The sequence below is a fragment of the Brassica napus genome, chromosome A6 (assembly GCF_020379485.1).
Source record: "Brassica napus cultivar Da-Ae chromosome A6, Da-Ae, whole genome shotgun sequence".
In the NCBI taxonomy this organism is placed as follows: domain Eukaryota; kingdom Viridiplantae; phylum Streptophyta; class Magnoliopsida; order Brassicales; family Brassicaceae; genus Brassica; species Brassica napus.
The window spans coordinates 9,031,720-9,045,249 of record NC_063439.1 but is presented as its reverse complement, the minus strand read 5'-3'; the positions used below and the strand labels follow the sequence as shown (position 1 = coordinate 9,045,249).

Below are 13,530 nucleotides of genomic sequence, written 5' to 3'. Positions count from 1 at the left end.
GATCGCGTGCTCAAGGCCGAAATTATCACTGGCTCCCACATTGGAAAAGAGGGCTTGATCCCGAGGATTGTTCTTTTGTATGATGAAACAAAGCTACCGTTCACATTACGTCAGCGGCAATTCCCTATCAGATTATGTTATGCAATGACAATCAACAAAAGCCAAGGCCATAGTTTAAAAGAGGTCATCTTATATCTGCCTAAACCGGTCTTCGCTCATGATCAACTTTATGTGGTCCTCTCATGTGTCACAAGCAAAGCAGGATTAATGATCATAAAAAGCAAAGATTTCCACCAGCTGAAGTGAAAAACATAGTCTACAAAGAAATATTCAATGGCTTTCCTCCCCACAAAAGTATTTTAATTAAAATTAGTAGTTTTTACTTCTATCATTTTTCAAAGGTCTTCTGATAAAATATTATATTCACGTATTTACAGTTGCCAACATATCAACCAAACGATGATACAATCAAATAAAGAAGGACTTACACAAAGTTTTTTACCCAGCTATGCCACATATGAATCTTTTTTATATAAATAACCATAGCTTGGTATTTACTTAAATTTAAGTTAACTTAAGTTATTCTTAACCAAATTCAGGCTATTTCTTTCTTATGGTCCACAACGCAACTTCTGATCTTCAAAAGACTTAATCTCTTTCTTACATTACTTATGTTTACTTAGCTACTATTTTTGTTTTTAAACAATTGCATAAATTCGATATTCACCAATTTCCAAATATTTTGGAAAATACAATGTTTCCGCTCCAAACAAAAAGTTGAAACTTATAATTAAAAATCGACTATCAACACATTTTTCCGCGCATCGCGCGGAGAAAGAATCTAGTAAGTATAATTGTAGTATATGATTCATTTTCACATCTATCACACTGATATTACTCCTTGAAATAGGTTAAGAATCATAAAGCGAGCAATTAATGCCGTCGATCTCAAACCAACTAGGTAAGTGGGGACAATTTTAACAAGAACCACAAAAGAGTTGACAATGTGACATAAAATATTACTCCACAATAGTTTCTTGGTCGCAGATGACAAACGTATGGACATCGACCATCCAGGATAGTATAAGAGAGTTGCAAACCTTGACTTGGTAAAACAAAACAACCTTTGACAGGTAAAAGGCATGTACATTCGAGTAAACTGTCCGTTTGTTACAACAACAAAAAACAAGTAACTTTGTAAAATCGTACAGAATCTAACAAGAAGTATCAAGAATTAACAAATATTCTATATTAAGATGGTGAAAGTGGAACTAGTCTCCAATGTTTCATTTTTGGGTAGTTTGCATAAAGACAGTATAAGTTGGATAAGAACAAATAAATGCTTAGAAAGAGATTGGTGAGGATGAGGCAAATGTTATTACAACAAAATTACACAACCTTCCAAATAGAGTTTCATTTTCGACGTGGTCCGTTGGGTCAGGCCACTAAATGCCCTCTACTTTTGGCACCACTCTTAGACATTTAATATCGATGTGCACAAAAAATTGTGGAAGTTCCACTGAATTTAAGATAGTTGCACCTTTCCATGCACTAGAAACTGATTATACAAGGACAAATATAGTTAAGGAAAATGTAACCCTACTTTGCTAATCATTATACAATGGGGTCTATATAAACACGAAAGATGGTAGGAAAGCCATCATGATCATCCCTTCACCAATAAAACGATAAATGAATGAAAGATGCTTACAGCACATTATAATTATCTCTTTACCAATAAAAATGAAGCAACTCATCATCTCAAGAAAACCTAAGAAAAGGGGTTCATTATTAACAAGCCAAAAATTACCAATTGGAAATAATTTTTTATTATGGTTCAGACACCACCTACAATCGTAGTCAAGTGAACCGGGCCGAACTGACTCATCTCTGAAACTTGGTCCATAGTGAATATGGGCTTCCTCTCGCGCCATGCGCCACTGTTCAAAGTTTTCTATTTTTCTGACGGTTTGTTACTTTGGGCGTTAATAATACACTATCTTACCAAAGACTGGATACAGTCCAAAGTCCAAACAATGAATTGGAATATGCCTCATTACATTTTCTTGAAATAATCAGATTCTCTTACTTTATTCCCTTTCTTTTGGGACTTTGACTATAAGATGCAAATGGGTGATTTTATAAGTATTTTTAATGTAGTGTAAGATGGATATATTTCAAAGATTTTGAGCCGGAAAATCTGACAAGTGACAAACGAAAAGCAAAATGGTTAGCCATATACTGGACCAATTTAACACTGCATTTCTTCGTCACCATATTTAAGAATTTGGTTTATTATTATTCTCATTTCTATTAGTCGTCATATAAAATTTTGATAAAATAATAACAAATGTTTTATCTTTTTTTTACCAAAAAATGCAGAACATATATCGATATCATATGGTTCGAATCAAATATGAGTTTTGTGAAATGACTAAATAAATTTTCATTTAAATATGTTCACTTTCTTTATTTTCCTAAGTTGGAATATGATGATGCTATTATTGATATGCATGTGATCTTCTACCATATAACTTGTTTAATGACCAGATAAATCATTCAGAACCTAAGATAATCTAAACATATGACTTTCTGTGAGATAACAAACTAAGTTCCACATTGGAGAATTAGACAAAAAGTGTCTAATATATAAAGAGATGTCCAATTCTAATAGTATGAGGCTTTTTGGAAAGGAAACTAAACTAAAACCATGCGGGCTTGCCTAAGGTCAAAGTAGACAATATCGTACTAATCAGAATATAGAGTTGGACATGGGCTTAATAAATCCCAACAATTGGTATCAGAACGGTTGACGAGAAATCTGCAAGAAGACCAAAATACCTTTCGAGTAGGAACGGGACCCATCGAGTTAGGATTGGGAGGTGTGTGGTAGAGATCAAGTCAATAGATCTTGGAAATCAGTTGTGGGACACGAGATGAATGTGATCCTTAGTTTGAGGGAGAGAATATGAAATAACAAACTAAGTCCCACATTGGAAAATTAGACAAAAAAATGTTTAATATATAAAGAGATGTCCAACTCTAATAGTACGAGGCCTTTTGGGATGAAAACCAAAAGTAAATCCATGCGGGCTTGTCAATTAAACCTAAAATGGACAATGTCGTACTAATCAGAGAATATAGAGTTGGACATGAGCTTAATAAATCCCAACAACTTCTTGTTTTGTTTTGTTTTTTTTGGTCAAATACATATGACTTCTTGTTTTAGAATGTCCACGGCGACAAAAAAAAAAGTAATAGTGAAAGTTCGTACGTGGGATTTTTATCTTAATTTGCATTAAAACCGTCTATCATTGGAGATCCGATTTCATAAAAATCAATATCATATGTATTTTGTTGGCAACATGCATTCTATCGGGATATAATCACATCCATGAATTAACCTGGATGCATACAAACCATGCATACATGACTTCTTGTCACAAATATGATATATGTAAATATGACTATATATCTTACCATTGTGATTTAATTATGATAAAAATTTCTTCTAATAATACGCATCTCATACGATTTTTTTTTGCTAAGTACAGTATGCATTCTATTGCGTTAAAACCTGGGTGGTGGTGCATGAGTTGGGTGATACTAATACAAACCATACATGTCCTCAGTGGCGGATCCACGTTGTTCAGAGAGGGTGCAGCTGCCACCATGAATTTTTTTTTTTATTAAGATTTATTCTAACAAAAAGAAAATTGCACCCATAAAAAAATATTCTTCTGCCCCCTCCTTTACAGCCCATACGAAATTTGAAGGCACAAACTGATTGTTAATATGTTTTGTTTTAGAAATTTTACTTAATTATAGTTAAAGTACTTAATTAATTTAAAATTAAAAATCCTAATCTACTCATCTTCTCGTTCATCGTCTCTGTGTGAAGAAAAAGTGGTAATTTTTTTTGCTCTTATATTAATGTTTCAGAGTTGTAAAGGTTTGCTTAGAACACCCTATTAGAATTATATAAACTAAACTCTTCTACTGATTTTTGCTAAATATATTTTTTTAACAGTTAAATTCAATGGAGAAATATTTCAAAAAAGTACCTCCTCCGGAATCTGATGCCAAAGCTGATGATTTGCCATCTAACCTTGGTGAAAGGAAAGACAAAAGAAAATCTCCTCCAATAGATAATACCGATATTGAAGATTTGCCATCTGACCCTGGTGAAAGAAAAGATATAATGGAGTATCTTTCGCATCAAAGAGACGAGGTTAGACGCAAATATCTAACTAAAGGTCCATGTCAACCTTATGGTCATACATTTAAACAAATATTGAAAAGTGGTTCATTAAGACGATTCAATCCAGCTTGGTTTGATCAATATGGTAGTTGGCTAGAGTATAGTATATCAAAAGAAAGGACATTTTGTTTATATTGCTACCTATTTAAAGATGAGATACGGATGCAAGGTGGAAGTGATGCATTTGTGAAAGAAGGGTTTAATAGTTGGAATAAGCCAGATAGATTGCGTACTCATATGGGTAAACCGCCCAACAGTTTTCATATTATTGCTGCTCAGAAATGTGAGGATTTGATGAATCAAAATCAGTCTATAGTACATGCTTTGTTTAGGCAAGATGATAAGATGAAAAATGAGTATCGCATTCGCTTAACTGCTTCGATTGATGCTTCCAGATTCTTGTTACGACAAGGATTATCTTTCCGTGGCCATTTCGAAAAAGAAGAAGCTGTGAATAAAGGAAACTTCTTGCAGCTTCTGAAATACACAGGAGAACAAAATGAAACCATAAGTAAGGTCATTCTGAGTAATGCTCCAGGAAATAATCAGATGGTTTCTCCATTAATTCAAAAGGATATTGTCCATTCATTTGCAGAAGAAGTACGACAAGCTATTTTAGAAGAAATTGGTCATGATGTGTTTGGCTTGTTGGTTGATGAGTCTGCAGATGTTTCTCATAAGGAGCAGATGGGCGTTGTTTTTCGATTTGTTGATAAAAGAGGAGCAATCAAAGAAAGATTTATTGGAGTTGTTCATGTAAAAGAAACGTTTTCTCTAGCTTTAAAATCTGCTATAGATGATTTGTTTGCTAAATATGGGATGAGCATCAAAAAGGTGAGAGGGCAAGGTTATGATGGAGCTAGTAATATGAGAGGTGAGTTTAATGGTTTGAGATCATTGGCTGCTAGAGAAAACAGCTCAGCATATTATGTTCATTGTTTCGCTCATCAACTTCAGCTAGTTGTGGTGGCAGTTGCAAAAAAGCACTTTGACATTGCTGACTTTTTTGATATGATTTCTACATTGTTGAATGTTGTTGGGGACAAGATAAATTTCGAGAAATTCAGCGTGAAGAATTAGAAAAACAGATCAGTAGTGGTGAAGTTAAGACTAGGACAGGACAGAATCACGAACGTTCTTTACCAAGACCTGCAAATACTCGTTGGGGTTCTCATCACAAAATATTGTTGAGGTTGGAAGAATTATTTTCTACTACCATTAAAGTTCTTGAGTATGTCTAAGAAGAAGGCATGGATGACTTACAGAAACGTCAAGCTTGTGGTCTTCTCAAATATTTTCACACATTTGATTGTGTGTTCTATTTGCATCTAATGTTGCTTATTTTGGGGCTCACTGCAAATTTGTCATTGGCTTTGCAAGAGAAAGATCAAGATATTTTGAATGCTATGTCACTGGTGGAATCTACTAAAAGAGAACTGCAAAAGCTTAGGGATGATGGTTGGAGTTTGCTTATGGATAAAATTGCTTCTTTTTGTAAGAAACATAATGATGGAATGCTCATCATGGAAGACGATTTTGTTAATCCAAAGAATCCAAGAAAGAGAAGCAACATAACTAATATGCATCATTATAAGGTTAATTGCTTTTGCACAGTTCTAGATTTACAGATTCAAGAGTTCAATGATCGTTTTACAGAGGTAACCACTGATCTACTTATTTGTATGGCTGCTTTAAGCCCGACTGATTCGTTTTATGGGTTTGACAAGGAGAAGCTGATGAGATTAGCTAAGTTATATCCAGAAGATTTTACCTATGGTGAGATTTTATCTCTAGAGCAGCAACTTGATATCTACATTGATAATACACGTTGAGATGAAAGGTTTAAGAGTGTGGAGAATCTTGGAGATCTTTCTTGTTTGATGGTGAAAACTCAATAGCATATTGCACATCCTTTGGTCTACAGACTTTTAAAGTTAGTTCTAACTTTGCCGGTTGCCACCGCAAGTGTTGAAAGATGTTTTTCAGCTATGAAATTAGTGAAAACAACTGCACGTAACCGAATTGGAGATCAGTTTCTAAGTGATTGTATGGTCTGCTTTGTTGAAAAAGAGTTGCTTGACTCGGTTTCAAATGAGAAAGTGATACAAAGGTTTCAAAAGATGAATGAGCGTAGAGTTATTTTGTAAGAGTTTTTATCATATTTGGTGATTTTTTTTTTGTTGCAAACTTAATAAAACATTAATTTTTTTAATGAAGTGTATGGTATATTTTTGCCTCCACAATATTTATTTTCTGGATCCGCCACTGCATGTCCTTATATATATATATCCAATTGAGAAAATGAAACAATGGGGACGAGAGTACACGTGAAACTAGACTAAAGGAGATGGGTTGTGGAGCTCTATGTTTATATGTTAGGGTTTATATTGTACCCTCGTGTGCATCTCCTATTTCTGTATACCTTCGCATCGATCCTTGTTTTTATTCTCTCTTTTTTCTCATTATTTAATCATATATATCACAAAATTAAAAGCTTTTTCTCGACGAATCTTAGGGGTTTTGAGAATCAATTATGGAGAACAAGAAAATCAGACAAACGGTACTATATCGCACGAAGAGGGGACAAAAGAACATATCAATAATATGATAAGAATCTCACATACCTCGCTGGATATCACGATATTGCATGCCTCTGTCATTTTCTGGGACGTGGGTCATTTATAAGTTTTCTTGATTGATAATGTAGTTATATCGATTTCTAGTCAATATTTTGGTACGTTGAATGTAGGTATCGTTCAACAGGATAATTGATTTCTTTTTCTGAAGTATTATGTGTAAAGTGTAATGGTTCTTTATTTAATTGGTTTCTGGGGGAGAATAATCCACGATTGAATACTAATTTTCTTTGATTGTAATACACATGACTAACTGAAAGTCATTGTCTACATTCTCTGAACAACACAACGCAGTATTATAAATAAATCAGACTAGAGCGTGCGTCCATATTATAATAAGGATTTCTTGGTTATTCGAGCCAAACCTTAAATTATTGTACTAATAACAAAAAGGGAAAGAGTTCTGTTTTCAGCAAAAAAAAACATAATAAACAAAAGGGAGTGTTGACTGACTGTGAAATGAATCAAACAGACAAGGAATTAAACAAAAACAAAAGCTAAAGTGCTATGAGGTCCGACAGTGGCACTGATTTGGAACCGAACCAGGCACCGAAGCTAAAACCAAAACCCTCAATATACTGTGGTTGTCTGTCGGGTCTCAATCGCACATTGCTTTTAGCATTGAAGTTCACGCCGTACGTGTGATTGGCATGCCTGTGGTGTGGTTCTTTGAGGTTTTCACTGAATTGCAGATTCACAGAGATTAAAATTAACCAAACGCAATTAGTTCAACCATGTTTTTTTTTTTGAAACTGTAGTTCAAGCATGTTGCTATGAGTATTATAACTATCTTCATTATCTTGTTTGCGGCTTAGGTTATTTCTAAGATCGTACAAAATCGCCAACATCAAAGTAATTTCAGTTGTTGGGTAGCCAAGTTTATACCGTTAGGTTTTAATCTTCTAGTTGGAAAGAATATATTTAAACGATAGCCAAATCAACAAGATATATCGTAAAAATAATAGCTGCCTTTAGATCATCTCCCATGGAACACTATTATTTTCTCTATATTTTACACTAAAATAGAGTAAGTATATTATAAAGTAACTCTATTATAGAGTTGAATTTGCTTCAATGGTTCACTATATAATAGAGTTACACTATAATAGAGTGAAATATAGAGAAATGCTATTTTTTACTCTATATTTGGAGTAGAAAAACAACATTCAACTATATTTCACTCTATAATAAAGTAAATCTATTATACAGTAAACCATTGGAGCAAATTTAACTCTATAATAGAGTTATTTTATTTTAGTGTAAGAGCATCTCCAACCTCACTCTATTTTCCACTCTAAAATAGAGTTTAGAGTAAAAAATTCTCTAATAGTACTCTATTTATCACTCTATAATAGAGTGAAAAATAGGTTTACTCCAAATATAGAGTAATTTATTTATTTTTTTGTTCATCACTCTATTTTATACTCTAAAATAGAATACCATTGGAGCAAACTCAAACTCTATTATAGAGTTAATCTATTTTAAAGTAAAAAATAGAATAAATTATTGGAGATCATTGGAGATGGTCTAAAATATAGAAAAAAAAATAGTTATATTGAAAATGCTCTTATTTGATTTGAAGTTAATAAAACAATTAATATTAGCGAGTGATTAACGAATAGATCAGATCATGTTACGTATATGACCCAATTAAATCTCAAAAATTCCATTAATTAATTTAAAGACGAAAACATATGATATATTGCATATACATATATTAGTCTTTTGGTAAATTTACTATACAATGTACATGAACTAGAAAAAGAAACAAGAAAGCTGACAAGAATCTTAATATAGTATAACCAAACTACTCAATATCTCACGATCTCAAAAGAAATATACTAAGCTCCTGTCCATAACTACCACGAGGATTCATCATATGAAACGATTCCGAGTCGCTCGACCCAGTGACTCGCTCGAACCTCGCTCTCAAGTAAAGCGTCTGCTCCTCCTCATCCAACGGCACAACACCAGCTCCCACTGAAACAGACTGCATCATCCTCAACAAAACGGCATCGTTCTCCGTCACCTTTCTCCTCACAGCAAACCCCATCTTCCTTCCGTTGCAGTACATGGACCACACAGGAACATCGAAGATCGAGGAAGAACGACTGTTGTTGCTGCTGCTACTTCGACGACGGTCACACTCCAGGGCTATGCGTAGAACACCTTCTTCATCCATCTCCTTGGCTAAAGCGGCCGTGGGTACAGCTAGCTCAAGGAGGAGAAGCGGCGGAGATCCCACGGTGGCGTCTTGAAGGCAGAAACTGACTCTGCCACGACGGTGCCCGAAGAAAGTTCCACTTACGATGCTGGAGGAAGAGGAGGAGTGGTCTGAGGAGGAGTGGTCTGAGGAAGTAGAGGAAGAGACCGAAACGGTGTCGTTTTGGTACGAATGAGCAGGTTGTTGTTGGTAAGTGCAACAGTATGGGAGCATGCATTCGATGAATGAACGTAGAGTTCGTCGGAGACGAATTTCACGAGCGCAATCGACGGTGGTCGGAGTGTTTATTATTTGCATGCGGTGGTGAAGATGATCTCTTTGCTTTCCTAGATCAACCATCGTTCTCATGTTTATGTTTCTCTCTTTTTTTATGAGTTTACTTAGTTAAGAGGGAATCTAAAGAAGGGAATATTGTTTTTGGTGTGAGGAGAAGTGGAAGTTTGATGGCATATATGTATAGGTAGGTGGGGTGGTATGCTCAAGGAGAGTGGCGACTTTTCTTAGTATATAATATATTATTACATATATTACTACTATAGTATATGCTTTTGTTTGTTTAATCATTAGTGATTTAGTCTCGTGGCTATTCGTGCATTTAAATCCAACCACAAGATCATCACGGTTTAAAATAATTGGAGATGATGAAAACTTCTACTTTTTTAAAACTGATTTTAACTTAAAAAAAAAGAAGAAGTATTCATTTGTTTGTTCATCAAGCGCATGCTGATCTAACTTATAAACCTAAAATTACGTTGAAACAGTAAATTCGAAATTCTATTGTTATTTTTCATATAAGTTATATATATTAGTTATCAATTTTTAGTAAAATAGATTTTTTTTTTCGTATTAGTAATGGGAGGAAAAAAATGAAAGGTGAATTAGCCAAATGACCAAATTTGAAAAGGAAATTAAGTGCATAGCATTGATTTTGACATAATAAAACCCATAACAATTATGTCAACTTCTATCCGGTAATACTCTTTTTAATTCAAGTTGCCAGTAATAGAGAGAGAAACTGATGACATCAACAATTTGACACTCCACAATTAATTATCACACTACAAGAAAACACAAGTTTTACGAGAGCAGTTTTCCTCGTTACTTCGTCGTAAAAGCAGTGTTACGACGAATTAGCGAGGAAACCCGTTTCGTTGTTATACGTTTGTCGTAACGCATATATCCTCGCTAATTCGTCGTAAGGTAGCGAGGAAATAATTTCGTCGTAAAAGCGAAGGAGGATATTTCGTCGTAAAGACCACGTAAAGATTCCACGTAAGGACGTCGCTAAGTTTCCTCGTAAATACCACGAAAAACTTTCCTCGTAAAACCCACGTAAATAAATACTCGTAAATAAACGTAAATACCTTGACAGCTTTCCACGTAAAGAAAACGTAAAAACCTTGATAGATTTCCACGTTATTTCCTTGTAAATGTTTCCTCGTAAAAACCACGTTAAGCTTCCACGTAAAGAAGACGCAAAATTAGCTACGAATTTACTTCGTTTCATTATTTTATAGAAATATAAAAAATTATAATTATAAATATAATTTAAATTATTTAAATTATTAATAAAATTAAAATTCTAAAAAAATCAAAACCAAAATATTTTATATATAAATAAGTTTTGAATTCATAATACAAGAACCGAAATTAAAAAGAACTAAGGGTGGTCGTTAATCGCCTCGTAGAATTCATCACTCCTCGCCTGAACATCCGCCTCGGCATGTGAGTCGTCGGTCGGTGACTGGCCTGGGATAGGATTTTGTTGTCGCATGGTCCTCAACAAAGTCGCCCATTCCGGATTTGTGGCCGCTACAACGTCCAAGAAGCCCTCGAGTCCACCCATACGAGATCGCAGCTGAGTAGACTCTCTACGCAGCTGAGTAGACTCTCTACGCAGCTCTTCGGACTCCCTACGCAGCTGAGAGACTTCATCATCCCGTCGCTGAACATAAGACGATGTCGCTCTCGGAACATCGTTGACGGAACCAATCCCCAACGTCCGTCCCTTTTTTTTAGGGACAACCTTAAAAACAAAAAATAAATTTTGTTAGTAAAAATTTAAAGTTAAATTAAATGAATATTTAAAAAAATTAAAATTTTAGAAAATTTACCTCCTCGTAAAGCTTATCCACTTCAGGTGTGGATAAGGTGACGGGTAATCCATCGGTGGACTGTTGGGTCAGCTGGGTCTGGCGTTCTTCAACCCGAGCAGCCAAATCGTTGTAGATTTGCTCGGACTTGCCATCTATAAATCGGCCCGCCTTGTTCTTGTGGGTCCTCTCGTAAAGTTGCATAAGAGACGGGAATTCTCCCGTCTCTTTGGCCTAAAAAAACATTTAAGAAAGTTGTTAATTAGAATATATATAAAAATATACTAAAAATTTAATATAATTAAATTTTTAATTACCATTTCCAAACGGACACCGGCGTGGGGTTTTTGGCCCGTAGTGTGAAGCATCGGCCCGTTCCCGTGCTCATCGACTGTGTTACGGGAGTTAGAGCAAGACTGGGCGATTCTAATGGAATCAGGAAGACGCCAATATCGGATGAGGCCATCCCAGACATCCGTGGTGAGCTCAGCGGGTTTGCCACGCTCATACCCCTTCACGATCCAGTCACCCTTCCAGTTGGAGACCGTGTCCAACAAGCGAACTTTCGCCTTCGCGACAAACTTCTTCCTCACCCTCTCAGTGATCCCCAAGGCCCAATTATATTTTTGCTGTTGAAAAAAATAATTTATAATTAGTTTTTCAGAAAAAAATATATATATAAATAATAAAAAAATTTAAAGATATATATTTAATTAATAGAACTTACAGCGTAAATTTTGAACCACGTCTTTCTGACGTAGTGGGGCGTCGTTTTCCAGTTCGGATGTGGCATGGAGAAGTAACCTTTTATCGTGTCGGTTACGTCCGATGCAAGACATCCGTCAATCCCCCACCTGAAAAATACAAATTTAAAATATAAATTATTTTTTAAAGTTATAAAAGAATTTAAAAAGAATAAAAAAATAATGAAACATACCATAAAGTTCCGTCCGGTCGGTCGGGGTCGATGACTGGTAAACCTTCTCTGCCTGGCAGACGGAGAATGTCCTCTACGGTGTACTGCGAGTAAGGAGCACTCGGAGGCACCATCAAATCGGGATGAATCTCGGCCGCGGGCATCGGAGGTGCCGGCATCGTAGGAGGCACAGGAGGAGGAGCCATCTGGGGAGGCACGTGAGGAACCGATGGTGCACTAGAAGAAGGAGATCCAATGACTCTCTGAGTGTACTGAGTCTCGGGGACAGTCTCCTGACCCGAAGAACCGGGAGCTGAAGAAGACGACGGGTCTAAACGACTACCCGGCTCACCGAACATCTCTCTGTAATGGGCAGTAAGTCTACCTTTTCGAACCTGAGAAAAAAATTTAATTTTTTAAATTTTCGTGAACAATATACTTCCCAACATTATCCACCTAATCAACACTAAATAACATAAGATCCGTAAACCTATCTAAATTCCCTATACTAACCACCTAATCTATCCTAAACTAATCAAACTAGAGAGGAATTAGAGAGACTTACCATTGCTACGAATTAGGGAGGAAGTGGAGAGGAAGTGGAGAGGAAAGACGGAGCGAGCTCGCTCGGGATATATATAAGATTACTTGTCCTCGTAATTTCCTCGTAAACTTACGAGGAATTACAGAGGCCCGCGTTTTCATTTACGACGAAATAGCGACGAAATACAAAGGCCCGCGTTTTCGTTAACGACGTTTTTACGACGAAATGGGTTACGTGGAATTAACGAGTTAACCAGTTACGAGGAATTAGCGAGCCTTTATTTTCTATAAATACCCACAACTTTCCTTCTCAAACCACACACACAAACTCACAAAACACACCCTATCTCAAATCACACTCCTCACCAAAATACTTTTCAAATTAGAAATATTTGAAAAAAAAAAGAAGAAAAGAAGATATTAGAATTTATGTGGGTGAGACTTAAGTCTCGCCACATATAATTCCAGTATCTTTCTTTTTTTCTTTTTTTCTAGTTTTTATACTATGACGAAGTAGCTAGTCTCGCTTTTCACCAAATTAGAAATATTTGGAAAAAAAGAAAGAGAAGAAGATATTAGAATTTATGTGGGCGAGACTTAAGTATTATAATTGCTGGAAGTCTTGCCACATGTAAATCTGGTGTCTCTCTTCTTTTCCTTTTTTTCTAGTTTTTAAGTCTACGAGGTTTTTACGACGATTTCTGTTACGAGGTGTTTACGACGAAATCATCCTACGTGGAATTAAAGAGTGCCTCCTTCGTCATTTACTTTACGTGGTATTTACGTCAATTTACCTTACGAGGTCTTTACGACGATTCCGTCCTACGTGGAATTAACGGGTTTCGCTTTCTTTATTT

At 35.6% G+C, this 13,530-nt stretch overlaps 3 protein-coding genes across 3 annotated transcripts; 2 read left to right on the top strand and 1 right to left on the bottom strand.

Annotated features, from left to right (window-relative positions):
- Positions 1-4,039: 4,039 nt before the first annotated feature.
- On the top strand, positions 4,040-5,341 carry LOC125609913 (zinc finger MYM-type protein 1-like). The gene is made up of 2 exons (XM_048781527.1): positions 4,040-4,256; positions 4,413-5,341. Exons 1-2 carry the CDS (start codon positions 4,040-4,042, stop codon positions 5,339-5,341), a joined length of 1,146 nt encoding a protein of 381 aa, XP_048637484.1.
- Positions 5,342-5,592: 251 nt separating this feature from the next.
- On the top strand, positions 5,593-6,093 carry LOC125609912. Its single transcript, XM_048781526.1, has one exon. The coding sequence runs from the start codon at positions 5,593-5,595 to the stop codon at positions 6,091-6,093; it is 501 nt and encodes a 166-aa protein (XP_048637483.1).
- Positions 6,094-8,597: 2,504 nt separating this feature from the next.
- LOC106347300 (protein MIZU-KUSSEI 1) lies at positions 8,598-9,721 on the bottom strand. The gene has a single exon (XM_013786816.3). The coding sequence runs from the start codon at positions 9,467-9,469 to the stop codon at positions 8,717-8,719; it is 753 nt and encodes a 250-aa protein (XP_013642270.2). The 5' UTR covers positions 9,470-9,721; the 3' UTR covers positions 8,598-8,716.
- Positions 9,722-13,530: the final 3,809 nt, after the last annotated feature.

Excerpts from the sequence above, each read along its gene's own strand:
- LOC106347300 (XM_013786816.3), bottom strand. The coding sequence starts at position 9,469 with ATGAGAACGATGGTTGATCTAGGAAAGCAAAGAGATCATCTTCACCAC.
- LOC125609913 (XM_048781527.1), top strand. The coding sequence starts at position 4,040 with ATGGAGAAATATTTCAAAAAAGTACCTCCTCCGGAATCTGATGCCAAA. Across the intron at positions 4,257-4,412 it reads ACGCAAATATCTAACTAAAG|ATGAGATACGGATGCAAGGT; the intron begins GTCCATGTCAAC and ends ACCTATTTAAAG.
- LOC125609912 (XM_048781526.1), top strand. The coding sequence starts at position 5,593 with ATGTTGCTTATTTTGGGGCTCACTGCAAATTTGTCATTGGCTTTGCAA.